The sequence below is a fragment of the Trichoplusia ni genome, chromosome 2, assembly GCF_003590095.1.
Source record: "Trichoplusia ni isolate ovarian cell line Hi5 chromosome 2, tn1, whole genome shotgun sequence".
NCBI lineage: Eukaryota > Metazoa > Arthropoda > Insecta > Lepidoptera > Noctuidae > Trichoplusia > Trichoplusia ni.
In genome coordinates this window covers 416,038-441,372 of record NC_039479.1, presented here as the reverse complement: position 1 = coordinate 441,372, position 25,335 = coordinate 416,038, and the positions used below count along the sequence as shown (strand labels likewise).

The window sequence follows — 25,335 nt, the reverse complement described above, 5'->3', positions numbered from 1 at the left end:
TTATAAAAATAAAACGAGAAAATTATACCACAGAGTTGTTTTATTTACGCTCACCGCTTCTCACTTTTGGCACAATAGAGCAACTAGCACAAATCTTCGATCATAATTCCACTTTTATTCCTTCACAATTCTTTTTTAGAAACTTTTTTATTTTCTTTATTTGGCATGTGTTTGGCTGATCCGTTTTCCTTTCCGGACTCACGTATGGCTTTCTTCTTGGTGTACTCGGTGACGAGGTTTGCGAAGGGAGACTCGACCAGCATGAACATAGTCAAGCCCAATGCGTAGGACGCTACTACAGTTAGTAGTCCTACACGAATCTGGGAAATACAAAAAAAATTAGATTGCACTGTATCAGAGTCAAAAACAATAATTATAAATAACTGTAAAAAGTTTTCGATCAAAAGTAATGTACTAGATATCAAGAGACTGAATTTTCCATTTGAACTCTGCCATAATTAATGGTCATCCTAAAAAAAACAGATCACAAGGATATAGAAGTAGATCAAACTTACTAGAACCAGATAAGACATTCTTAAAGTGGTTTGCATGCAGCCGTAGTTCCTGATGAAGGCGATGTGCACGAGGTACGTGCTGTACGTGAGCCGGCTCGGGACAGTCCAGCCGGGCCACTCCAGGATAGACCGGTATAGGTCTGGTGGTGGAAACAGTTGGTGTTCACTTTTTGATGACATTGAGAGAGGGATGTTATATGAAACGGGACAGGGGTTCGTCTTTCTGAAAATGCTTTCATTTCGAAACTAAGTCTGGCCGCCTTGTCTTAGAGTACATTTTTAAGTGTAACTTTGCTGCATAAGTGTAAGTGAGAAGACACTATCAAAGTAGAGAGTAATTTTTTTTTTAGATAATAGCGACAGGCTTTATCGTTGTATTTATTATCTGGAAGCGCTAGGTAGTAAACATTAAATTTCAACAAACTTTACGATACAAAATCTCGATTCTCTTAAGATTTGCTAATTTGGGCTGGTAGTGTCATCACTTGTCTAAGAGGATAAAGATGCAAATATCCATTACCATCAACTTCAAATATAACGCCGATGATAACCGAAGCGACCATAGCTCCGAACAGAGGCTTGTGGAGTGCGGCGAACAGCACGTTGACGTAGGGCGGGGGAGGCGGCGCGTCGTCGTAGTACATGCTGCCGGAGAGACAGATCAGGCAGCCCACCGGGAACAGCGTCCAGTATAAGAAGCGATAGCTCTGATCAAGGAAGTTAGTTTTATAGCAGTGTATTTAAAACTAAAACGAAGTCTGCAGTCGCCGAACATGCTGAAGGTTCCAGCCATTATATTAGATTTGACCAACCACAGATCCTCGCTAAAGAATCCAAATTCCTACCTAGGATGTTTCGCGAGGCTATTGAGATTAAAAAACACCCTAATTTCAATAGAGAAGATGGCTGGAAGATATCACCTACTTGGGATCCAATAATAAATAAACTCAAGGCCAAACCCAAGAGCAGCGCTGCAAGACATCAAGACACAGTGAGCTCATACTGCGTAGGTCGGACCACAAATAATTAATTAAAATATGAAGGTAGAACGAGCAAAATCTTCTGTCAAGACGAACACCATCTCAGTCTGCCCGTGACCATGATACCTGCAAAGGTTTCGAAACGTCGGGAACAAAAATCTAAAATTAAAACCGCGATAAAATCCGTAAAAGTAGTTTCATTTCAATGTCTAACATTCGCGTAAACCTAAGAAACCACAGTGTATTTAAAACGATAAGAATTTTGTGAAAACTGTATAAAGTATATTTTTGTTTGAAAATAATAATAGGAAGAAAAACGCATCTACATAATCTGTTTAGTTACCTGTAATTTCTTTTTATTAACTCCTTTCTTCTGCCAGTGGTAGACGAAGTAGGCCATAGCCATGCCGATGGTGCAGCCCGTCAGGTTGGTGTGGCCTCTCTTGTACAGATGGTTGAAGGTAGGGTCTTTGATAAACATTTTCAAGACCACGCTGTAAGGAATATGTGGATACATCTTTATCAGACTTCAATAACTTACGGTCTTAGCTATTCTCTTCTGTCTGTAAACCTTCGAAGACGTTCTATAATTAGGAGTGAGAAAGAAATTTATAGTGGGAAATAACAATTATTCTTTTTCTGTTAACAAGGCTATGGTTTTTGGATGCCTGTTCCTACACGTTATATACACGATTTTTATAACTTACCTTGGAGAAACCACGAGAACTCCATTTAATTGTTGAAAGTAAGTGTGTCCGGTAGCGAAGATCGTCCCCAAGACAAACATTAGCGTCACAGCTATCTTCCTGGAGCGATTCGTCCTGCACGTTACGAACACGAAAGCTGCCAAGTAGTACAGCTGCGTGTCTGCTCCTAAATACCTACAAAAAGAAAAGATATTTTTCGTCAAAATGCTCCGGGAAAAGTTGGTTTTTGGCCATCAGCCAAATTTGTTTTTCCTTGTTTTATAGTAAGCAATGTCGGGAAGACGTACTTAAATTGACTTATGGCAAACACCATGTAAACATGTCTGTTGAGGTGGCACAAAATAAAATACGAAAGTTTTATGTTGCTGTTCAGATAGCTACATACCAGGACTGCACCATGCATTCTGAGTTATCCGCATAGTTATTGATGTACAAAATATTCTGCCACCAGCTACTGCGGCAGTCAGTTACTTCATCCGCAATCAGTTTCTGAAAAGGTAATAAAATGTCTGAACCTAAGTAGATGGTACTATATTAAATCAAGGTCAAGTTAAAGTACCTAATATTATTGCAGTTTTAGAAAAATACACAACTCTACGTATACCATGTAAGGCGTTTCCTGAACTGCAATATCATTGCATTAAGTCACCTTTTCGTCGTGTGATAACTGAACCGTTTCGCTAGGGGTCTAACTTACCTTATATAATGGGCCTGTTGTAATACGACCAAACCAAGTCGCGGTTAAAGCTACGACCAGGGCGTAGGCCGGAGTCAGTCTGCAAGTACAACCCATTTTATAACACAAAGGCTACATTTATGGGGTTTCTCAAAAAGTCCAACTTCTTATTACCTCAACCATCGCATGATGATGTATTTGGGCAGCATCGTCCATGACAGTTGCTTCTTCTCCATGTTTATGAGTGACGTGTAGACGAGTAAGAAGGAAGAGACCAACAGAAATGTCTGCATGATGCCTGTCCCGTTCACGATTATCCGGATAATATTGTTCATGTACATCTGAGGATATTTCGCCATTAAAAATACCAGAACTTAAAATATCGCCAAACCCACTTCACACAAAGATCCCCGAGTAGAATAAGTATTTGTGTGATCTACAAATGTTTGTTCTGAGTCAGGGTGGCTCGTTGCAGGTGATTTGAGTGTATGTTAAGCCCCCACAAGTATTGAAGTATTTGGTATATAAATATTTAAGTGGTTTATTGACATGTCGAATGATTGTTAGTCTAGTATTTTAGTATTTATTTAGGACTCCCATTATGTCAGATGAACTTTGTGGAGGGACATTTTTGTAAAAAAGGGTAAAATAATAGGTTTGCCCACTTCTACATTGTCATAAATCTTATTACTACAATAGCATGTAATAACTAGCTAACTATAAAAATAATCATTACAGATTGCATAATATCTTACTTCTTCCATGAACTTTGGATTTTCTGGTAGAACGATGAGGATCAAGAATGTGTGACCCGAGATGACCAGGCCCATCGTTAACGCTCTGAAAGTTACATTTTAATTTATTAAATTACATACTCTTATTCTTAAAGAGTTCATTGTCATATTATTATGTCATGAGTTATCGTAAGATTGCTAATTATGATAAGACGGACTTTATTACAAAGTAAATGGTTAATTCATAATATACCTGATGCCGTGAATACATTGCAGTTTTTGCAGACGTGGGTCTCGGTCTTCTGAAGCTGGTCCTACGAGTTTCTTCCAATTTCGACGCAATGAGAAGCAATTGAGAAACCTAAGAACTAATTAAATACGGTGTTAATCAAATTCAAACACTTCTGGGACATTAAATGTCAGTCTGATAGCAACAAAAATATTTAACTCAGTATAAGTGCCGATTTTTCAATCATCAGTTAACTTTTATCTGAGGAATAAATATGGCTGTTCGACATATTTTCTATACAAAAGCTGTCAAAACGTCAAAAATATTCATCAGATAAAAGTTATCTGGCGATTGAAAAATCGGCCCTAAATAAATTTGGATAATTGAAATTGGGATGGTTGGCGCTCTTTGGGGGAGGCCTACGTTCAGCAGTGGACGGCGATAGGCTGAGATGATGATGATGATGAATTGACTTTATACAAAATTTAATGAAAATTGTGTAACTATGTCCAGTTTTCACTTACTTGCACTATCCTCTGTTTTTTTTCTTCCTCGAAAAGAGAAATCATACAAGCTTCCGACAATGTTAGCGCATAAGATTAACACACAAACAGCCGCAACATACCAATGCACATCATCTAATTTCATAGATCTCTCACGTTTGGTACAGTCATAGTCATCGAACACTCTAGTTTTCAATTCGTAGTTGCTATAAAAGGATTCGTTCAAGCATGCTTCAAGGGTCAGTGTTAGGTTCTCTGTTGTTTTGTCGTGAAACTGCTTGCAGTTTTGGGTTACACATACACCGCGGTATAATTCTGTGTAGTTGTAGTGTGTCGATTTGTGCGCTGAATATTCCTGTAACATAATATAGTAGTTTTAAGAATCAAGTGTGGAGATTATATTATCCTAGTAAAATATTTATTGTTATTAGTTACAAGAATTATGATATTTGCGTACTGGACTTAATCACTTTGACCAAAGCCTGTGCTCTGACCTGAGACCTTACAATTATTACTTGTTACTTGCAGCTTTATTACCGTTAATTGGATTTTAATGACTTATATAAAGGAAATTAAAAGTGACGTCACCGTAGCTTGTCATTATCGCGACTTTGATTATAGCAATTTGCTAACTTACAGCTTATGAACTGTTCCATATAATATACCGTACTTAATTGAGGAAAAGTTTCGATCTGGATTTGCGATCTTACCTTTTTAAAACATTGGTCAATTATGAAAGTTATAACAAAGACTAGTTCTCTATCGAGAAGAGCTTATGTTCTGTCTAGTTCCTTTAGTACCGTATTAGTATTATCTTGGCGCTTGTACCTGGTGAAATAATCCCCTTATATTTCTCAACTATTAGTTAGAGGTTCACAACATATGTAGATACAACTTACTTTTATCATCGACAACAACGGGCTGGGTTCGTCCGACACCAGCACCAGTCTTGCAGTGCAGTACAAGTCATCGGGATCTCGGAAGCAGGCGTCGTAAGGATCTAGCTGCACTATTGGCGGCATGCGGGCATAATCCGAGTCTACGATAAATATTATTCAATGAGTCTTTTTTATAGTAACTGTCGTGAGAATTATTCATTATTAAATTAGACGCGTGTTTATTGGGATTGCCCGACTAGTTTCCGACACAACCGGAGTCCTTAATCATGAGCCGATGCCATTAGACTACCGAGACTAGTCGGGCAATCCCGGTAAATACGCGTGAGTAAACCGTTGCATGATTTAATTATTATGATCGTCGGTTATTGACCAGTACCTAACTGGGTAGTGATTATCGTAATACTTTGTAAGCAAATGCTTGAATCTCGTGACTATTCGAGTGATTACAATTAACAACATATCACAAAAAATCCTGAAATGATGTCCCTCAATGCTTAAGTGGTAGAGTAATAACATACTGCACTGATAAGAAACTAATAATCGATATTGGTCATTTAAAGTGACACACAGGTAGATGGCGTATTTTAAAATCTTTAAGTGTAGACTTGATACGAATGCTTATATAAAAACCAGCCAAGTGGGAGTCAGAGGCGAAACGCTAAGAGTTACTTTCAAATAGGCAATAGGGAAATAAAGAATATGATCTCCGAATAGCATACTCAGAGGGATTGTTCGAAAGGTAACCTGAGTCGAAGTACACGCAGGGTAATCGTCTGAAACTCTCCTCCGCTCAACCCAAAATGGGAGCAGACATTTGCAGATTAAATTACATATAAAATACTAGCACACTGAGCTGTAACTGCTGTAATTATAATTTGTTTCAAGATTACAGCAAGCTTAATAACCACACCCGATAACTTACTTATCATTAAATTTAATGTAAATGATTAGAAACTGGTGCATTTGGTTAGTGAAGTGTTTATAAAAAGTTAGTATTGTTTTGTTTGTTTTATTCAAGTGGTTGAACAAAAACGCCAGATTACAGATGTCCTAGTGGTGGGTAGAGGCCCGTTCTCGTACAGAGAAAAGAAAATATTTTAGTCAATTATAGGATCAATTGAAAAGAAGCCCCAAAGAGTTAGGTAAATGGCCGACAGGAGCTCATAAATGCATCAAATTTTATTGTTAGATGTTTTCATTCAGGCTGCACCCTTAGTTTTGACGTCATAGTCGAAGTTCGTTTCAGCTGACAATTCCGTTTTATTTCCGAAACTAGTTGACCAAATTCCGATGACACTTGCAATGTGCACACTTCTTTGGTAAATTATATGGAAGCCTTTTTAAAAAATGTGGTCGCTGTATGATCGAGACGTAAAACTACAATTTCTATTATAATTACTTCGCACTTCTTTACACCTTTTCCACAAGATTATCTCACGAGGTAATAATTTAAGCTTGATTTTTAAGTTTTAAACTAAAATGATCAAAGTTTAAAACATTTGAAACGTATATTTTCAGAGTTTCAGTTTTAATGTTCTGAGTTCACAGTACAATGGGGCACTATTTAATTAATTCATTTACCTTCGAGATTGTATATCACGGCTCCCGAACCTCCAATGAAGAACAATGCACTCAATACTGCAAACATTTTCTCTTAACAGCAGTAAAACGAATACACGATATTTCTTAAGAAACACTACTGCATAACTGATATTAGTTTGAACTATTTTATATTTTTGTTTCTGGTGCAATAGTTTTATAACAATGACTGGTTGAAACAATCTCGTATGCAGTGTAGTTAAGTTTTATGGCAAACATACTTTGTCGAGAAAATCATTATAAGAAATATTAATTGTTTTCGAAGCGTCAGACACCTGCATAATATGGTCATTAGCGGTGATGATCCCGTGCCCTTAGGGGTCGCACCTACATGGACCAATCTGTAGCGGTTCTGTAGTTATCCTCGACAAATATTTAAAGCTACTCTTAAATAGACTTTGGCAAAGATCTTAACGAGGAACCCGGAAGTATGAGGAGTAGGTATATCTTTTTCCAACGGGCTTTTTAAAGCGACAGTATTCGTCGTTGCTATTTGGATTTGATGAAAACTGATGACATTACACACCAGCGCATAAAATGGCACGCTAAATTGTCTGTATTTAAACGGCAATTTTCATGATATTTATCCCAGCATTACCAGATCAAAGTTGCATTAATCTGATTTCAAACTATCTATATAAATAGTAAATCTGTTAAGAACTAATTAGGTTGATAAAATAAACCATAAAAATTGATTCTCTTTTTGCTCAACACTTCCGCAGTAGTACAATTGATCCCTAACCCAGGGGCGTTTAAAGACCCACAAATAACAGTAATTAACGCGTACATATAATTGTTTCGATACATGTACGATGATTGGCGGCATGTGTACATGTTATAAATGTAATAGCCGTGACAAGTAGTCTGTCTGTGGTTGTAATGAAAACTTTACAAATAGATTACTCCAAACTGGATCTACGAACGATATTGACACTAATGTACATAAACGTAAGGTCTAATAGAAGATACAGGCGACGCCACGTTCACTGTTGACCTGTAGACGATGAATGTACTAATACATCACTGGTTGGTGTGGCTGTCTTGGTCCCAAATAAGGAAATCCGAGGAAAAAGATTTGGGAAAATGCTACTTCAGATGCCGTAAAAACCTAATTCATACCACAAGGTGCACTATTCAAACCGCAACCAAACCAAAGGTTGATCTCTGACGACCAAACTTAAGGAGTTTTAGATGACCCTCGTACTGAGAAATTTAAACCCTTGTGTCGCGAGGATAGACTCAGAACAAGCCCTCGTGGATACGCAATGCTTGTTGTATAGTGGGATCGAATTCGCAACACGTCAGAGGGTTGTCTTGGTAACTTATACTTCTCGGTTGTCTGTTTTGTGTTTTCCTATAGATTTTGAAACAAATAATTCCTTAAAATTCTCTAAGAAGAGACCAATTTCGGAAAAAAACTAAACAAAAGGGTTTTAGAAAAGCCTTCGTTATATATGCGGTCTATACTCTAAAGACTTTATTTTCGCTAATTGTTATTTTTTTGGTAAATGCACTTTGCACAGATTCATTAGGTCGGTCTAGGACAAAAATAAATAAAAGTCATTGTAATGTTATATGCCATATATTTACACTTTAGTGTCGTGTTGTCCTGTCTGTCTGTCAGTACGGTTTAGTACCGCGCGGACCACTCCCGCGGCGGGGGCCTCCAGCAGCAGCCAGGCTGCGCACGCGCACAGGTACGTCAGGAAGATGGTCCCCGCCAGGATCATCATCTGGGGAGTAGGCCGTAGGTGAGACAGTATGTGGGTATAGGAGGAGACAAGAATTTATATAATCGTATTCTTCAGAAAGCTACTACAAAACCAACTTATCTATTAGGCACTTTAGGCCAGACACTATGCATCTAAAAAAAGCTCGATAAATTTTCCACTGAATGAAAATAACTTGAACCAGGGGGTCCCCCACTCCTTTGTTGCCTCGAGGCCTCGGGGCCCCTGGGCCCCTAGATCTGGCCTTGATTGCTCGCCAGGATGTCAGTAATAGCTGCAAAAACATTACTCGTCTTCGAAAATGTGTAAATCCAAGGAGTCATCTACCTCTACATCAATTTCCATCAAAATTGGTCCAGCATTATTTGCTAGAAGAGGTAATACACACACACACACTCACATAGGCGTTACCCCTGACTCACCACATAGTAGTCGGTCATGTGCAGCGGCTGCAGCTGCGCGCCCACGAGCGCGCGCTGGAACTGCGTGTGGATGAAGAAGGCGCTGTACGACACGCGCCCAGACCACGCCCAGCCGCGCCACTCCACCAGCCCGCGGTACACCGCTACACACACACACAGGTTAGGGACAGGGGATCGAACCCACGACACGTCGTTCTCGTTCTGTGGTCGTGGTAGATACAAGAATAAAGTTCCTGAATGCGAGAGTAACTTATAAATTAATAGATTTAAAAAAATCTAAATACCTATGTTTTTAAATGTCACTCTAATCAAATTTTATCGACATCGGTTCAGCCGTTTTTGTAGTTGTAAATTGCATTGTCATTGGGTTTGAAGGTAATCTGAAAATTTCAGCGTGCTAACTTATCGGGAACTGTATTAAAATTGAGTTGCAAAAATAAAACCGTAAAGAAAGTCAGTTTATAAAAACATGGAGAAAAACAAAAAAGAACAAGAGTCTAACTTTCAATCTTGAAGATGCAGCCGAGTATGAGGGTGATGATGACGGTCTGGAAGGCGGGCTTGTAGAGCGCGGCGTACAGCAGGCGCGCGGCGGCCGGCGCCCGCCACGAGCCGTAGAACATGCCGCCGGAGAGGATGATGGCCAGCCCCGCCGGGAACACCAGCCACACCAGCACGCGGAACTTCCGCTGCGGACAGCCACGGTCAGGGGGTTACTACCCTTGTGATGGTCGTTCGATTATAGGACCCATGGTGGAGGGCCTCATTCGGTGCTATGGATAAGGCGAGGAGACAACTCGAGAACTCCACAAAACACGAGAAACCACTCACCGGCTCACACAACTGGCCGGTGGAATCCCACGGTCGGTGTATGAAGGATTGTAACGCATTAGGTGGTTCGGGTTTAATCAGTAAAAGTCTGACACTACCCAATTCCTCCCCTGAGGGAGTGGGTGTCCACGAGGTCCCCGCCTTACCAAAAAGGGTCAATCTTTGATTATCCTAGTTTTTTATAGTCTTCCCTTATGAGGCTATTAAATAAACCCTAACTCTGTACCAAATTTCAGCTCTCTGAGTTAATGTCAAGTATAGTTCTATTTTGATGATCCTGAGTGAGTGAGTGTCATAAATACGAAACTTTGCTTTCGCTTAACTTCGGAACTTCTGCATTCTGGTCTTATATAGACGTTCTCAAATAGGGGCCCGAAAATGCAGCGAAATGGTTCCAGTAAAGGACGGTTCGGCAGTGTTTGCTTCGCACTCGACATGGCGGGGCACTGCCGTTCGACCAGATAAAAATAGTTCAAACTTTTAAAGACCAAATGCATTTCTCATGCAGTGAACAGAGATAAGTAGTAGGGTATGACAATCAATGTAAAGGAAGACTAGAAGAAGAAGAAAATGAAATGAACTAATAAAATGACTTTTGAAAGTTAATTAAAGGAGCAAAAAGAGGAGTACATGCAAGGACCCCAAAATTATCGAAAAACACGGCAAAGAAAAAGAGTATTGTATGTATTACATGATGCAACGGTTTATGAACCCAGTTCAAATCGCGACCCGCCTTGGAGTCGGCTCATGATGAAAGACCGGTTGGGTCCTTAACTAGTCAGGCGATCTCGCAATAAAGGGTCGCATCTAATAAAGAATCATCTTGGTCATACCTTATACTTCTGCATGTCCTTGCCGTGCAGGTGGTAGGCGAGGAAGCCGCCGGCCAGCCCCAGGATGTAGGTGGACATGTTGGTGTGGCCGCGGATGTACAGCAGGCGGAACGTGGGGTCCGTCGCGTACATGTTGCGGTACTTCCTGATAACAGGGGACCATCGAGTTAGAAACGCGGTCGGTACGAAAAGGTTAAAGAAAAAAATAATTGGTGGTGGAGCGTGTAAATAGCTCCAGGCCAAGTGGAGGGATTTGGACTGGTAAGAAACGTAATTTGATGGCGGAGCGGTGCGGTGCGGCAATATATATGATAAATATTATAACTACGTCAAACTACACGGACTCACCAGTCGCAGGATCACGGCACTCCAGTTGTGGAACACTGCACTCCTTGCGGGTCTATCCAAGGTTATTTTTCACAAAAAAGCAAGAACGACATTTGCGGAGGCACAATCAACCAGAGAAGAAGGAAAAATATTTAACATCTTGACATCTTGAATTTTTTAACACGATGATTGTCAATGATTACGATGCAGCGCCAACTATTGGGTTCTGTCGGAACCCAAACAGCCGCAGGGCCATTATGAAGTGCGGGACTTTGCCGGTAGATGACGCAATTAAAAAAATAAACACACATATTACGCGCAACCAATTGGGTTTTTGGTATTGATATTTGTTGTTGTAGTTCTTTATTCGTTTACTTAAAAAATAGCGGTACCTAAAGTTTTTTTTTATTCAATTTCATCAAAGCTGTCTAAAAATCTACATTCTACTATCTCGAATGTTCAACACGTCTTTAAATCTCAGGATCGGACTTTAGTAAATATCAAATCATTGTCCATAGTGTGATACTCCTGAACACGTCAAAACGTTACAACACCTCGGGGTCATTATAGCTATTGCATCGCCTATCGTGTTTGCCGAAGGCTCTAACTCCCTTTCCACATTCAGAGTTGACTGGAATTGAGTCCAAGCCCCCGAAGATCTCGATGGCGTGCAATCGGGGAGAAATATGTTGTCCAGCAGTCGACGAATATGGACTGATGATGATGATGATCCTGTTTATGATGATGATGAAGTTCAACTGTAAATTAAAAATAAGTTCCACTTACTCCGGCGACTGTATAACGACCGGGTCGAGGTCCTGGAAGTAGGTGTGTCCGGCCACGATGGCGATGGCGGCGGCGAACAGTCCCCCCAGCAGCAGCGCCCGGCCCCGGCCGCTGCGCGCCAGCAGACACACCGCCAGGCCCAGGCAGAACAACTGCGTGTCGGCCGCCAGGTACCTGCGGGGGGCGGCGAGGGGGGGGGGTGGACATTTGTTAAAGTGATTTTTTTTCGCAACTTTCAGACATCATCACTTTTCATGGGTGGGGGAATCCTCATGATACTCACTGCTCACACCCAGGATATCTAATCGGGGGAGGAAGCTGGTATCGTCAGGCTCTTAAGCCATAGTATACAGTAATTTGACACGCACACACATCGGAACTAAATCTCAAACTAAGCAAAAATTATATGATGACTACTAGAGAACTGATTAACACACTAATTTAGATGAATTGTCCCTAAACAGAGAAAATGCCCTTTCTCATCACACAAACATTGGCCTAGGTGACTAGAAAATAAAAATAATGCACTTTAATTTAACTACACATTTAGTTAGTTCAGACACGTAGATAGTTCTGACAGAAATCACCATCTGCACGACATAGTTTAGAACCACACTTTATCAGCAGTGCACCCACCAGGTCTGCGGCAGACAGAGCGCGTCGCCGTACACGTAGTTGTTGAGGTACAGCAGCTGCGCCCACCAGTACTGGCGACAGGCCGCCGCCTCGCCGCGCACCAGCCGCGCCCACAGCGGGCCGCCGCCCGCGCGCCGCAGCCACGTCGACACCGACAACAGCATGAGCGCGTACACTGGGCTCAGTCTGGAACCACCACAACGATACTCCTAAATATCCAATAATTGCTTTCAAACAGTCGGATAGAAGCCTCGATAAATATCTTCAACCAGATGGTAAGCTAACTCCTCTTCGAATGAATTTAAAATTAGTCTTGACATTTGAGCCTGAATATGAGTATATACTTCTTCTAATTTTGGGTTTATAATACTAGTGCATGAAGTTTGCTCTTATACTTTGTTCCATTAACAATTTCTCTTCTCTTTTTTGTTCCTAGGTCAACCTGCTTTGCTTTCCTTCTTAACCCTGCCCATTAACTTTGCTTTGATCTTTTCCAGCTTTCTCCACTTATTATGTCAGTAGACAATAATCCGAAAATACAGTATCAAAATTAATTCAGTAAAACTATCTGATATAGATGTATTTTTATTAGCATGGAGAAAATTTAGCTAAAGATGTACATATTCCTCAATGTGTTATTTTTCAGAATAACACACCCTTAATCATCAAAGTGGGTGATTTACCTGAGGCACCTCAAGAGGATTCCCTTGGGGAACTGCAGCCAGCTGACGGCGTGCTTCTCGGCGTGCATCTGGAAGTTGTAGGCGAGCAGGAAGGCCGACATCACGAAGAACGTGTGTGTCACCAGCGTGCCATTGAACAGGATCTGCTTCAGCGGGTCCTCGTATGCCTAGAATTGTACAACCTGCTGTTAACAAGTGGAACGCTTCAGCGTCAAGCCAAGTTCAAGGAAAGGAACTGGGCCCCAATTCTGTTATTTACAATGGCCGATGAACGAGTAGAAATTGGATAAAGTTCCTATGTATTATTCTAAGCAGTTCTTTCTAGGCTATCATTATAAGCGAGGACTTTTAATTGACTTTCTTTTGACTATGACTTTTTTGTTATTTTCTAGTTTTTATAATAATGGCTATATAAGTCTTCCATAGTGCAATAAATATTTTTTTTTGGTTGGAAATTCAGTAAGGGGCAGAACATTAACAGTCAATACGATGAATTTCACACTATTATGTTGGCAAAATGCTGAAGAAGGAGAGAGGAGATTAGGAACAGTTTTGAATTTAATACATTTGCCATTGTAAAAAGCAAAATCGGGGTCCTTTCTAGCCAGCGCCGAGTGTAATATTACAAGATCCAAGAACAAGAACACGCAACTTAAAATAGTTTTCATTGCAATACATTTCTAGAATAAGTAATTTTTCAGTTTTTGTTTCCAGAATCTACTGAAAAGTAAGTAGATTTCATACATTTTCATTCCATGCATTCCATTTTCATTTTCTTGTACATTGCTTTTCTATGTTTGTTTAATTAACATTTATTAATTACAACTTGAGAAAATCATCTTTAAACTCTCATACAAGACGCAGTTCTTTTACTCCAAAGTCTATTATGTATAATATATATATTTATGTTCTATTTCTATATATATATATATATTTATGTTCTATTTCTTTTTAACAATATTTGCGAATGCTTGATCTTAGTCTAATTCTTTGTTTTCTATAACCTTGCTTATTCCTATAATTTCTTTAAACGCCAAAGTTATTAGTAACAGATTTAATCATTGGAACAAAAAGTCATCCTCAATAATTATCTTCATTACGTCGCGCTACTTAAGTTGTTCCTAATTATACATCTGAACATGTATTATTACGCCGCCTCTCTCATTATTTAATTGTATTTTTATATTCTTTCTTGCATTGTCTATTTGCACTTTGTTTTTTTTTCTGTCCTTGCTTACTTATTATCGTTCTCACTCTTTCTTATACCTTGTTCCACACGGATCATCTATCTTTAAAAACCCTTCTTCTGTTTAAGGTACAAGGTTTTTACTTACGTTTTCGATGTAAAGCGGGTTGTCCACGTAGGAGTAGGACATTATAAGGACTGTGTGCGAGAAGAATACACACAGCATCGTCATGGTTCTGAAATTATACAAATAGTTGGTGATTTGCTAATGCTATAATATCTAGGAACTAGTCTTTACTCTTTTTTTGGTGTTAGGGACAACGTCTATATCGTCTTGGTCCTTGATTAATGCTATTGCTAGCGGCGCGTCGCGGGTTTGATACCTGCGTGGGACCAATATCGTGTGATCCACGAATGCGTTTGGGTTTTTAGTTCAGGTGACTTGAAACCCCTGGACACAAAGATTTGTAGATTTGTATTTAATAGACTATTTAATAGGCTGCTGAGGAGTTTGTTGTGCCGTTTTTTTCTGTCACAGCAAAAGCACTTAGGAAGCGGTGAAGGGTGGGCGAAACTGGGTGCTGTCAAATGTAATATGACCTTCAAAAAGTGCTACTTAGTAGCCTAATTTAAATAAATGACTATTGATTTTGATAGTACGAGATTGTTTTTTAAGTAACTTTTTTCCTAATAGGTACTTCACATATATAATTTCTTTGTTTTCTTCCAAACATACTCATCTTATTCAATTTGGTAACATTAATCTTAACTCACCTTAATCCATGAAATAATTTCAGTCTTTCTAATCGAGGATCTTGATCTTCGTTGTAAGCCGGTGCTGTCAGCCTGGCCCAGTTTCTTCGTAACGAGAACGCCATTAAATATGGATTTCCTAAAAATGTATGAACTTTGAAAATCTAGATCGTAAAGCTAACATTAAAGATGGTGATAAATGTGTTTTGATACCTGTTTTATCCTCTTTATTGAATAACAAGACGTCGTAACAGCTTCCGGCAACGTTGAGCACTATAATAAGTAAATAAACCACAGCCATGACTATATCACCAGTGTCTATTGGGATCGTTTCGCCTTCTCTATCACAATAATTAATATTATCTATCGACCCTTCAAGTCCGTACTGTAGGAAAATAGAATTGTTGAGGCATCCCTCAAGGGACTCCTGTAGGGCCTCTGTCCCGTTAGCGTTAGGGACTCTGTAATCTTTACATGTTATTGTTAAACACACCCCTCGATGTATTTGTGTGTGATTGAAGTGTTTCATTTTGTAGTCAGAATATCCCTGGAACAAAAATAACGCCTTAATACTTCCTAGATACTTAATTATGGACCAATGTTTATGGTTAAGCTATTATTTCAATCAAAGGTTTATTGCTTTCTGCATACTTGTATTTCAAAAGCACATTTAATAACCATAAAAGCGTAAACGCTGATCGTTTAGCATGTAGTATACAATGATTTTTCGTACAATGTTATACAATTATTTTTATAGACTTTAATTAAACACAATGTGTTCTGATGGGGCCAGTTCATGGCATAAGTCTAGGCACCAACTTGTAAATGACTGAATAATTACGTCAAACGTTAATGGATACAATTAAGTTGTTTACTAAGATGTAATTTTTCCAAAGACGAATACTTCAATGTGGAACATTGATACCTATGTTTAGTGCTACAATGTTTCATAGCAATTATAATGGTTGATCAAAGAACAGAGGTGCAGTCAAATGCGAAAACCATGGCTGTTAAACATAAGTGGGTAGAAAGGTTAGAGAATTGAGCTTGCTCCTAGTTGAACTATACTCAATACTCAATACGTTTATCGCATTCCACAATGTGAACTTAGGTAGTAGGTACACAAGATACATTAGTTTTGGAGCATTGTGGGCCCTATGATATGGTTTAGTTAGAGTCTAAAGCATACATGATGGTCTCATTAGCATTATAATCATAAAAAAACGAGTTCTAAGAGCAAAACACCACCTATCAAAGTAATATTATTTTAGTTGTGTAAGACAGACTGTGCTGTATAGGTTGTCTGTAGGCTCTCCGAAATCTAATAACACCCCTGACTTTCAAAAGTTTCACCCACCTCAACTTTTAAATAGTCGACCAGTTTTTATCAAAGATGTCAAATAAAGATCATTTGCATATCATTCTCCTTTAATACAAAACAAACTAAGTTGAAATCACTCAATAGGTACGTTCGGAAGCTATGATGCCACAGACAGTCCGACAGACGTCAAACTTACAACACCCGGTATTTGCGACGGGAGTTAAAAACCTTGATGAAAATGCCACTCTGAACAAAAATGTCGTTGCTTTTTTCAACAGGCATCGCCATTATACTGTTAACCTAATTCATTGTCATTCAATATAATCTCGTAGAATAAGTTCATTTTCTTTGACCATTTTCTACTTGCCAAACAATAAAGACTCAATCTATTTGTTATGACCTTTACAAACATCGCAATAAGGTCCACCACAGCGCATGCGTCAGGTTTTCCCATTCTTGTCATACTGGGAATACCTTCAATTCATGAGATTTACGCTTTAATAGGTTTAATTGCTTACAAGAAGTAATTATCTTGTACTTGACCGGTAAGAGGGCGATGCGGTTAATCTGCGTCACCTATACTATTGGCATACAGTATTGACACACGAGTGCTATTATGTATTGATATATTATTCATGATCGTTTAATATTCTAATGTTATAGGCATTACAATAGGAATTTCAAATATGTAAGAGTCTGGGTTTTGAGTTAAAGTTTAATATATTGGAGTGATTAATTATTATTAGCGTGCTAAGATACTTTTATATACCTTGTCTACAATATATTTTTTACAATTTGTATTGGCTTTCATTAACTAACTGGGTCCTCTGAGAAAAGGTTTTGTTAAAGATCATGTATTCTTTCTTACAGTTTGGCTCCGATGGAGTGCTACTAAATGTTCGCTAATTTACGCTTTAACGTTCCAGAGATCGGAAGGTATTTAACATTGGTATAAATTAATGATCATCGATTTAGTATTCAGCTTCCATAAGTAGAGCCAATCAATCATGCCGACGTTTGTGCCGTATTGTTAAAGACATTTAAATAACTAAATGTTTGTAATCTCATTAGATCATAATATTGAAATCAGGCCTTACTTATGATATATGTGATAGAACTTATTGAAGGTAATTTGTTTTTCAAAGATCGACCAAAACATAAATACGGACATACATGTACGCTACCTAACATTGCAAACAACCATAAAGAACATAAGTAAAATGGATAATATAGTTTATTTAGTTTCCTTATTATTGAAGTAATTATTTTTACAATAATAAACTAGTTTCTTGTTCAGAATAGTCATAAAATAGTTACCTATGAAGAATTTAATACCTGAATGTCTATTAAAGAGAAAACGAAATAATTAATGACGAGCTTCACTTAAAAGAAATGTACAAATAGCCAAAGGGCAGGTTTGGACTATTTACATGTTAATGTTTAAAAAATCGTTGGTATTAACTTAGTTAAGCGGAAACAAATTCAGGATGCAAACTAAGGAATGGACTGAAGAAGCGAAGCGACCAGAATTATTTAGATTCGCAAGCGAGTGAAATCTGAGTAGCTGATTGCAAAAATTCGCTAATTCGCAGAGACACACACAAAGAAGAATTCTAAGTTACCTGTATCATACTCATGAGGTCAGGATTCTTCCCGGCCCTCAGGTTGAAGTCGACCAAGCAGTAGGTGCCTCCCGTGTCCGCCATGCACGCCTCGTAGTCATCCATCGCGTACAACGGTGGCATCTTCTTATATTCACTTACTGAAAAAAAAAAGTACCCACGATATGTCAATTATATGAGATTTTCTTTTTGGTGGATTTGTAAAAGGAAATATAGTACTTTGTGTTATATAGATTACAAGAGATTACAGTAAGCTTTAGTTCTGCTGAAATTTATACTGTTCGTAGCATAAAGCGGTAATTTTGCAACATTGTATCGTTGACATAACCTTGCACAATAATTACTATGTGCACTAAACATGTTGTTTATAGTAATATCTATTTAATATTCGCAAAAATTAACATTTTAGCTTAATCTTTACAGATCAACGCTTGCCATTTCTAGAATTTAGCTATGCAAACAAAGACTTTGCTATGCAATCCAGGTTGTGGACATCTACCAAAGATAGAAAACAGATGTGGAGATAGACGGTATTCTCTATCTTCGGTATACCTAGTATTATAATCTATGTTATAGTTTTCTGACAACCTTGTGTACCATGCTTTACCAAGCGTGCCTTTGCAATAATATCAAGTAACTTCAAGACAAAAACCTTAAGCTTACTTAAATAGAATACAAATAAGAAACAAACACTTTTAAGGCAAATTAACTCCCTAATACGGGGATCTAAGTATGTGACCGTGACAAGTCTCGGCGTCATACGGGTCATCATAAAATTCCTCGGCTCTGCTCGATTTTCCTGTAGACTGTATTTTTGAACTTGACCCACGGTTCAAAGTCGGTGCCGACTATTTTCTCACGTCGCAATTGCAAAAACTTCCTGAACTATAAATATTATGAAGCATTCGGTACATTTTAGGTTTGAAACAGTACCTGTCAAGAATACTAATTTGGGTATTATGATACCTTGATCTGTTTACAAGTACATGTTCTGCAGAAAGTGTATTCTGGGATCCGCGATGTGTTAAGCAAAGTTACATCGGCTGAATGCAGAAGTGCTACTTAAAATCTGTGTGTTGACTCAGCACCTCAGAGCAAGCTTTTCTGGAATTTTCCATAAATTATTTTATAAATAAATTTTTAAAAATTTTATAAATTATTAATTAAATCGTTTTCCATAATGGATTTTAGGATCATGCAGATATTATTATGTCAGTATTGAAGTCTATGAATGAGTCGTAAATTATAGTTTTTGTTTTTTTAGAACAGTATAACTTGCAAATATTACATTTGCTGTCATAGGTCGGTTCCTATGATACCTATATCGATATTGAAATAAATATGTTTGTCTACCGCACCAGGAAAATTAAAGTGCATTCACACACAAAAATAAGCCCGCTACCTGCTCGAGAAATAATATAACTTGGTAGCAAATAAATATTCTAATCTATACTAATATATAAAGCTGAAGAGTTTGTTTGTTTGAACGCGCTAATCTCAGGAACTACGGGTTCAAATTGAAAAATTATTGAAAAGACCATTCATCTAGGAAGGTTTGAGGCTATATACCATAACGCTGCGACTATTAGGAGCGAAGATACAATGGAAAATGTGGAAAAACAGGGAAAATTATTCATCTTCGAGGGCTTCCGTTAAAAAATTATATATTGTAACTTATAAAACTAGAACTAATTTCTTTGATACTCATTGCAAATTAATTTGTACGTGTCAAAAATGTGAAATATTAAGTCATTCATAGATTTAAAATCTCGTGCCCATGGCTTGACTGATTTTCATGACATTTTATATACTAAGTGATTAGGATTGTCCCTATTTTTTTGTTTTTATTTGTATGTTGTGATTTTTCTAGACCAGAAACTCCTAAAAAAATATGTGGAAAAACAACGTGAGTTGGGCAGTTAGTGTATAATCAATTATTTTTCAAAACTTAACAGAACAATATATAAAAGTTTACCTATTTTAATGTTGAGGCTGTCTATACATTGCCTAGGTATTTTATGAAACATTGGAAATTATACACAAAGTTTTGCAAAGCTTTGGAATTAATACTTACGGATAAATACCCAGATACAATATGATATGAAATAAACTTGTTTCCTTTAAGTTAAAAGAAAATATGTTTTACTCACCATTTAACTTATAAATGACGGCCGAAGATCCCTCCAATAAAATAATTAACAGCACTGATAGTCGCATCATTGTGGACTCCATTTCACTTATTTAAAATTAAAACAAATTTCCCTTAACGAAACCCCTTAGATATTTTTTAAATATTATTCACTGGTTTAATTGATTTTAAATGTAAACAATGAAGTTATTATTTACAATAAAAAACAATGTAACTTCGCGCCATAATTCGTTTTCGTTTTTTAAATAGTCGTGAAAGACGATGGAATTTACATACAGCCACACGAATTTACATGAAAACTTATTTCAAGCTTCCTTCTTTACAAAATGTTTATCTTCTTTTTTTAAGATGTCAGAAGATTGTTAACGTGTGGCTTTGGCTCGAGTCAGCAGTTACAATAGTGGAGCTGTCATTTGAGCCGCAAGATATCCTTGTTTGATCCACATAACCGAGCAGGGTCGCAGTGACGTCGGATAATATCATATTGTTTGTCGGTTTGTAATTGTTGTGATTAACTGCGGGGCGTATTTAATTATGGCTGACGTTTTTTATCTGGCTGGTTGCAATATTAAGCCACTTTTTTTGAATATTTATTCTTCTGTTTCTTTTTTTCTCAACTTTAAAGTAAAGCGAATTTGTTGCTAGAATGACTACAGCTAAAATCATCTACCAACAAGTAACGGATAGAGGGTATACATTTAGGATAAGGCAAAATTAACGAAAATATGGATCAAAAGTTCCTAAATAATTGTCAAGAAAATTCCAATGTTAGAACTAGTGTAGATTCTAGTTCTACAGCCCATAAAACACGTCTCACGTATTAAATTACGTGCATTACGCGCGAACCATGGCGAGACATAATTGTTTGCTCTACGACCGTATAATTTATCAATCAGTGCTCATGTCACAACAGTAAAGATAGTTTTTAAATCTTCTTCAAACATTTGTTTTTTAATTACGGTTGTCGTTTAAAAAATCCGAGAAGAAATTCGGAAAAATCCGTTTTACGAGGGGGTTACTAACAATTCATGAACAAACTCATCAAAGCCCAGACTTGGAGTGAAAAAGCAGTTTGTCTCATGCCTGTATCGAACCGGCATCAGCACATACGGTAGTAAGTAGTCTATTAACCTCACATTCAAACTTAACCAGTCGGTATAACAAATTAACTGGTTATTGTTACAGACGACTACTACTAGACGATACCTTGCAAAATTATTATAGCAAAAGCAAAATAAAACTGCTCTGGTTAGCTTTTAATTATTTAAACTTCACGCTTTTGAAAATAGTATTTTGAAATTAATAGTATTAGAAAGGGTTGACCGAGTGGTTCTCAAATCATAATACCCGCAAATAGAGGAATCCCAAGTGTAGAAAAGTGCCCACCAAAAATTGGCAACTAAACATTTTTCTGTAAGCTACCAGCTAAGCTATCCCTCACATAGCTCAACTGATAACTAAAGGGTATTGTTTGAAACGTTACCTAGTAAGACTTATCTGACAGGACCCCTCAAACTGTATTGTTAGCCTTGACAATGAATTCATGAGTACGATCCTTTATTTAGTATTGGATTCCCATTACACATGACCTCGACTTATCAATTATATTCTACATTGTTAGTTTTAATTACTTGGTCGGTCTTGTTGCTAACTTACAGACAAAGGGGTATCTCTTAGGTTGGAGCCCGATTATACAAAAATATCTCCCAACCATTGTCTAGCCTATACCTACTACGTATTATCTAAAACGGACGCTCAGATTATCTACAGAAACACTTGTGTGGTGTTTCTACGACCACTAACAGCTATTGGTTCCAGCTTACTTAAATAAATAAATGCGGGCAACATCACATACTTTGGTCTGAACCCAAAGTAAGTTGCTAAAGCACTTGTGTTATGGAATTCTGATACAACGAAGGTACCACAAACTCCCAGACCCGAGACGATGTAGAAATGTGAATTTTTACATTGACCCGACTGGGGATCGAACCCGGGACTTCAGAGCTTCACCTTGAAAACGGTGCGTACGCCACTCGCCCACGGAGGTCGTCAAACGTCAAACTTAAGGCAACGACATTTCTTTTTGATAAGTTATGTGTAAATTTTGCACTGCTAACATTTTGAATACAATAAACGTTAACGTTTGAAAAACTGTACCGGTCTTAGGTGAGTTGCCCAAGGAAGAAGGTCTAACATCACATCACAAACATTTACTAGAATAAGGCCAAAAACATACATAAATAGCCTTCACTGAATGTAACAATTAATTGTATAGTAATCTGTGGAAACGTTGTGGATTGTACTTAAATATTTATTAACTTTATTATATATCTAGTTGTAAGATAAATTGTACAATTGTTGGTTTTCCCAAATAAAATCATCTCAGAGTTTTCTATGCATTGCACTGCTTTGTGCATAAAATTATAATGAAACTAACAAATCCTCTGTACTGTAAACTTCATAAAACATATCGTCCTTTTAGGACTATTGATTTTGCATTGCTTGTTACATTCATTGTTGGTCTTTCTATCTTACGACCATATACTTATCTTAGCCAAATATGGGCAAAATTATTAACTCTTACTATATCATAATCAAAAGATTTATTAATCGAGTTATTAGTAATAAGTAGTAGTACCATTTAGTATAAATTAGAATGTATCTTACGAATATAAAGAAAATTGCTAGAATAACTCCTATTGTTATAGACTGCGCAAGGAAACGCTTACAGAGGATTAAATGGTTAATTTTTACCTGATGTTTGTGGTTTTGCTTATTATATAACCTTTGTTACTACTTGAATGTATTATTGACACGCTGGAGAAGGTATGAATATAAACTATTATAAACACAGTATAAGGTACGTTAGGTATTCGTAGCAATTCTGAGCCAACATTGGCCGTCGTAGCAATTTGACCCAATTTGGTCATTCTTAGCAATTTAAAACTATCTTGGACATTCGTAGCAATTTTTAACTTACGTAAATATCCGTAGCAATTTAGACAACCTTGGAATTTTTTTGCAATTTTGAAATTTTCATAGTATGGAGTATACTTAATATTAGTGTAAAATTTTCCATTCGTAGCACACCTTGATTCCGTTGCACACTTGACATTCGTTTTAAAGTAGGCGTTCGTAGCACATGTATGAGCTCCAGAATATGTCATATTATAACGTTCGAAACAGGTACTCAATGCTGACACATAAAACATTTTTACAATCAATTTCTAGCAATTTATTTCGTTCATAGCTATTGAGATATTCCTACTACACGTGTCATTAAAAGCCCATGATAACCGAAGACGTGCAATTAGACATTTATATATTAGCTTAAATATTTATATGTCAAACCTTATCCTGATAACTACAAGTAAGTTCCATCTGAAAGACATAGATTCTAATTCCTTGTTATTTTCGATCACACAGTTAAAAATAATTAAAAAGTAAAATGAAACAACTTCTTTATAATAAACATTTTTTTATTAACAAATATCTAAAATACTTATTGAATAAAAAATCTTAAAAATATATTTAAAATAAAAACAATACATTATGATTATACATTAAATTCGATATGTTTTGATATTCGGTTGTTTTTTTCAGAATATACAGTCGGACACAACCGAAAGTTACAATAAAATACACTTCTGTAGTTCTATAGTTTGAAATACAATTGCATGAGGTTATAGTATTTTGATCGATACCAATATTAATTGATTATGTGTCAAAACATCCTCGAAATTAGACGAAAATTAAACAGCCTGTTGGAAACCACCTGTCAGGGGAGCTGCAGGGAACCCTTGCCCAGAGAACGCGAGATATGGTGCAGAGAAGCCCGACTCGATGCAATGCGGACTTGGGAGCTCCGGCTAGCGAATCCGACAGCTGGGCGGGCCACGGTGGAGGCAATCCGCCCAAATTTGCAACCGTGGGTGGAGAGGCGGTACGGCGTTTTAACATACCGCCTCACGCAGGTGCTGACTGGGCACGGGGCCTTTGGCCATTACTTGCACCGAGTTGCACGTAGGGAGGTGACGACTGCGTGCCATCAGTGCGGTGATCAAGATGACACCGCACTGCATACACTAGCCGTATGTCCCGCCTTTGCGGAGCCTCGCGCCGAGCTCACCTTGGCGCTGGGAGGCGTCGATGTCGCCTCGCTGTCAGCTGTAGTCGCTGCTACCCTCAGCAGACGCACAGCGTGGGACGCGTTGTCCTTCTTCTGCGAGACCGTTATGTCCCAGAAGGAGGTAGCGGAGTGCGCGCGGGAAAACGACCCGAACGCGCCTCAAATACGAAGACGTCGGATGGGTCGGCGCAGAGCAGCGCATGAGCGCGCTCTCCCGCCCTAACTAAGGCCCTAGGCGACATGCACGGGGGTGTTTGTCGTCTGTTTATAGGACCCCGACGGGAGGCCACATTTTGTGCAGTGGATGTGGTCCTAGTACCAGGTGGGGAGGCCAACGCTCTCTACACGTCGGCCTCCGAAACGAAGGAAGCCGTCGGCATCTATTAGCCGACGGTGCCCCGCAGTCGGTGCGTGTTGAAATGCTATGCATGCCCGCGCACCCACTAAATACGGGGACGCTGTACGGCGGTTAAGGTTTAGTCAGTAAGAGTCTGACACTACCCACTTCCTCCCCCGAGGAGGTGGGTGTCCATGAGGATTCCCCCGCCTAACCAAAAAAAAAAAAAAAAGGGGAGCTGCAGGGATTTTAACCCGTTTATTTAATTAACGACTTGCATTATAACAACATTACTAAATTGACAATAGGTATCCTCAACCGTACTTAAGATTATGAACATAACATTATGTATGTATGAATAATGTAACAGCTTGATAAATGATTGATCAATGAGAATGGAATGTCGTTGTAGAATAATATTTAAAAAAGAAGTTGTCAATTCGTCTATATTTATTTTATGTCTGTTTCCGCTAAACTGCATGAAACGATTTTGTTGATTCTTCATTTAAAGTTAAATAGCTGTCATTTGATCCCATAGATATATCATCTAGTTTGTGTCAGCTGTTTATTTGTTGTAGAATTGTAAAATACTTTACAAAACTGACTCTAATAAATAATACAGAATCTAAAAATGTGTGCTCTCTTATTGATTGGGGTTCATGAGATTATAACCTGACAGACGGACGGATAAACACCGCAGGCTTCGTATTGTAACTATGAATAATATTACAGTCACCAAATACACTAG

The 25,335-nt window shown here is 38.1% G+C and overlaps 3 protein-coding genes across 3 annotated transcripts; 1 reads left to right on the top strand and 2 right to left on the bottom strand.

Annotated features, from left to right (window-relative positions):
- Nucleotides 1-33: 33 nt before the first annotated feature.
- On the bottom strand, nucleotides 34-6,896 carry LOC113502150 (nose resistant to fluoxetine protein 6-like). Its single transcript, XM_026883554.1, has 13 exons — nucleotides 6,825-6,896; nucleotides 5,244-5,383; nucleotides 4,366-4,699; nucleotides 3,866-3,980; nucleotides 3,634-3,718; nucleotides 3,053-3,219; nucleotides 2,900-2,978; nucleotides 2,588-2,691; nucleotides 2,203-2,376; nucleotides 1,839-1,989; nucleotides 1,036-1,222; nucleotides 516-655; nucleotides 34-320 (listed from the first exon to the last, which is right to left on the bottom strand). Exons 1-13 carry the CDS (start codon nucleotides 6,889-6,891, stop codon nucleotides 123-125), a joined length of 1,941 nt encoding a protein of 646 aa, XP_026739355.1. The 5' UTR covers nucleotides 6,892-6,896; the 3' UTR covers nucleotides 34-122.
- A 1,512-nt stretch (nucleotides 6,897-8,408) lies between these two features.
- Nucleotides 8,409-20,257, bottom strand: LOC113502140 (nose resistant to fluoxetine protein 6-like). The gene is made up of 12 exons (XM_026883541.1): nucleotides 20,123-20,257; nucleotides 17,973-18,112; nucleotides 15,243-15,576; nucleotides 15,051-15,168; nucleotides 14,425-14,512; nucleotides 13,091-13,257; nucleotides 12,408-12,593; nucleotides 11,772-11,945; nucleotides 10,659-10,803; nucleotides 9,497-9,683; nucleotides 8,995-9,137; nucleotides 8,409-8,575 (listed from the first exon to the last, which is right to left on the bottom strand). Exons 1-12 carry the CDS (start codon nucleotides 20,202-20,204, stop codon nucleotides 8,429-8,431), a joined length of 1,911 nt encoding a protein of 636 aa, XP_026739342.1. The 5' UTR covers nucleotides 20,205-20,257; the 3' UTR covers nucleotides 8,409-8,428.
- Nucleotides 20,258-23,840: 3,583 nt separating this feature from the next.
- On the top strand, nucleotides 23,841-24,473 carry LOC113501249. The gene has a single exon (XM_026882334.1). It carries the CDS (start codon nucleotides 23,841-23,843, stop codon nucleotides 24,471-24,473), a length of 633 nt encoding a protein of 210 aa, XP_026738135.1.
- The last annotated feature ends 862 nt before the right edge of the window (nucleotides 24,474-25,335 follow it).

Bases quoted from the DNA above. Each gene is read 5' to 3' on its own strand.
- LOC113502150 (XM_026883554.1), bottom strand. From the start codon at position 6,891: ATGTTTGCAGTATTGAGTGCATTGTTCTTCATTGGAGGTTCGGGAGCC. The intron at 2,377-2,587 runs GTATGTAGCTAT...TTCTTTTTGTAG, and splicing joins GAATGCATGGTGCAGTCCTG to GTATTTAGGAGCAGACACGC. The intron at 1,990-2,202 runs GTAAGTTATAAA...TATTCCTTACAG, and splicing joins GTTCTCGTGGTTTCTCCAAG to CGTGGTCTTGAAAATGTTTA.
- LOC113502140 (XM_026883541.1), bottom strand. From the start codon at position 20,204: ATGGAGTCCACAATGATGCGACTATCAGTGCTGTTAATTATTTTATTG. The intron at 15,169-15,242 runs GTATCAAAACAC...ATACATTTTTAG, and splicing joins CAATAAAGAGGATAAAACAG to GAAATCCATATTTAATGGCG. The intron at 9,684-10,658 runs GTATGACCAAGA...GGCTGTCCGCAG, and splicing joins AGGACATGCAGAAGTATAAG to CGGAAGTTCCGCGTGCTGGT.
- LOC113501249 (XM_026882334.1), top strand. From the start codon at position 23,841: ATGTGTCAAAACATCCTCGAAATTAGACGAAAATTAAACAGCCTGTTG.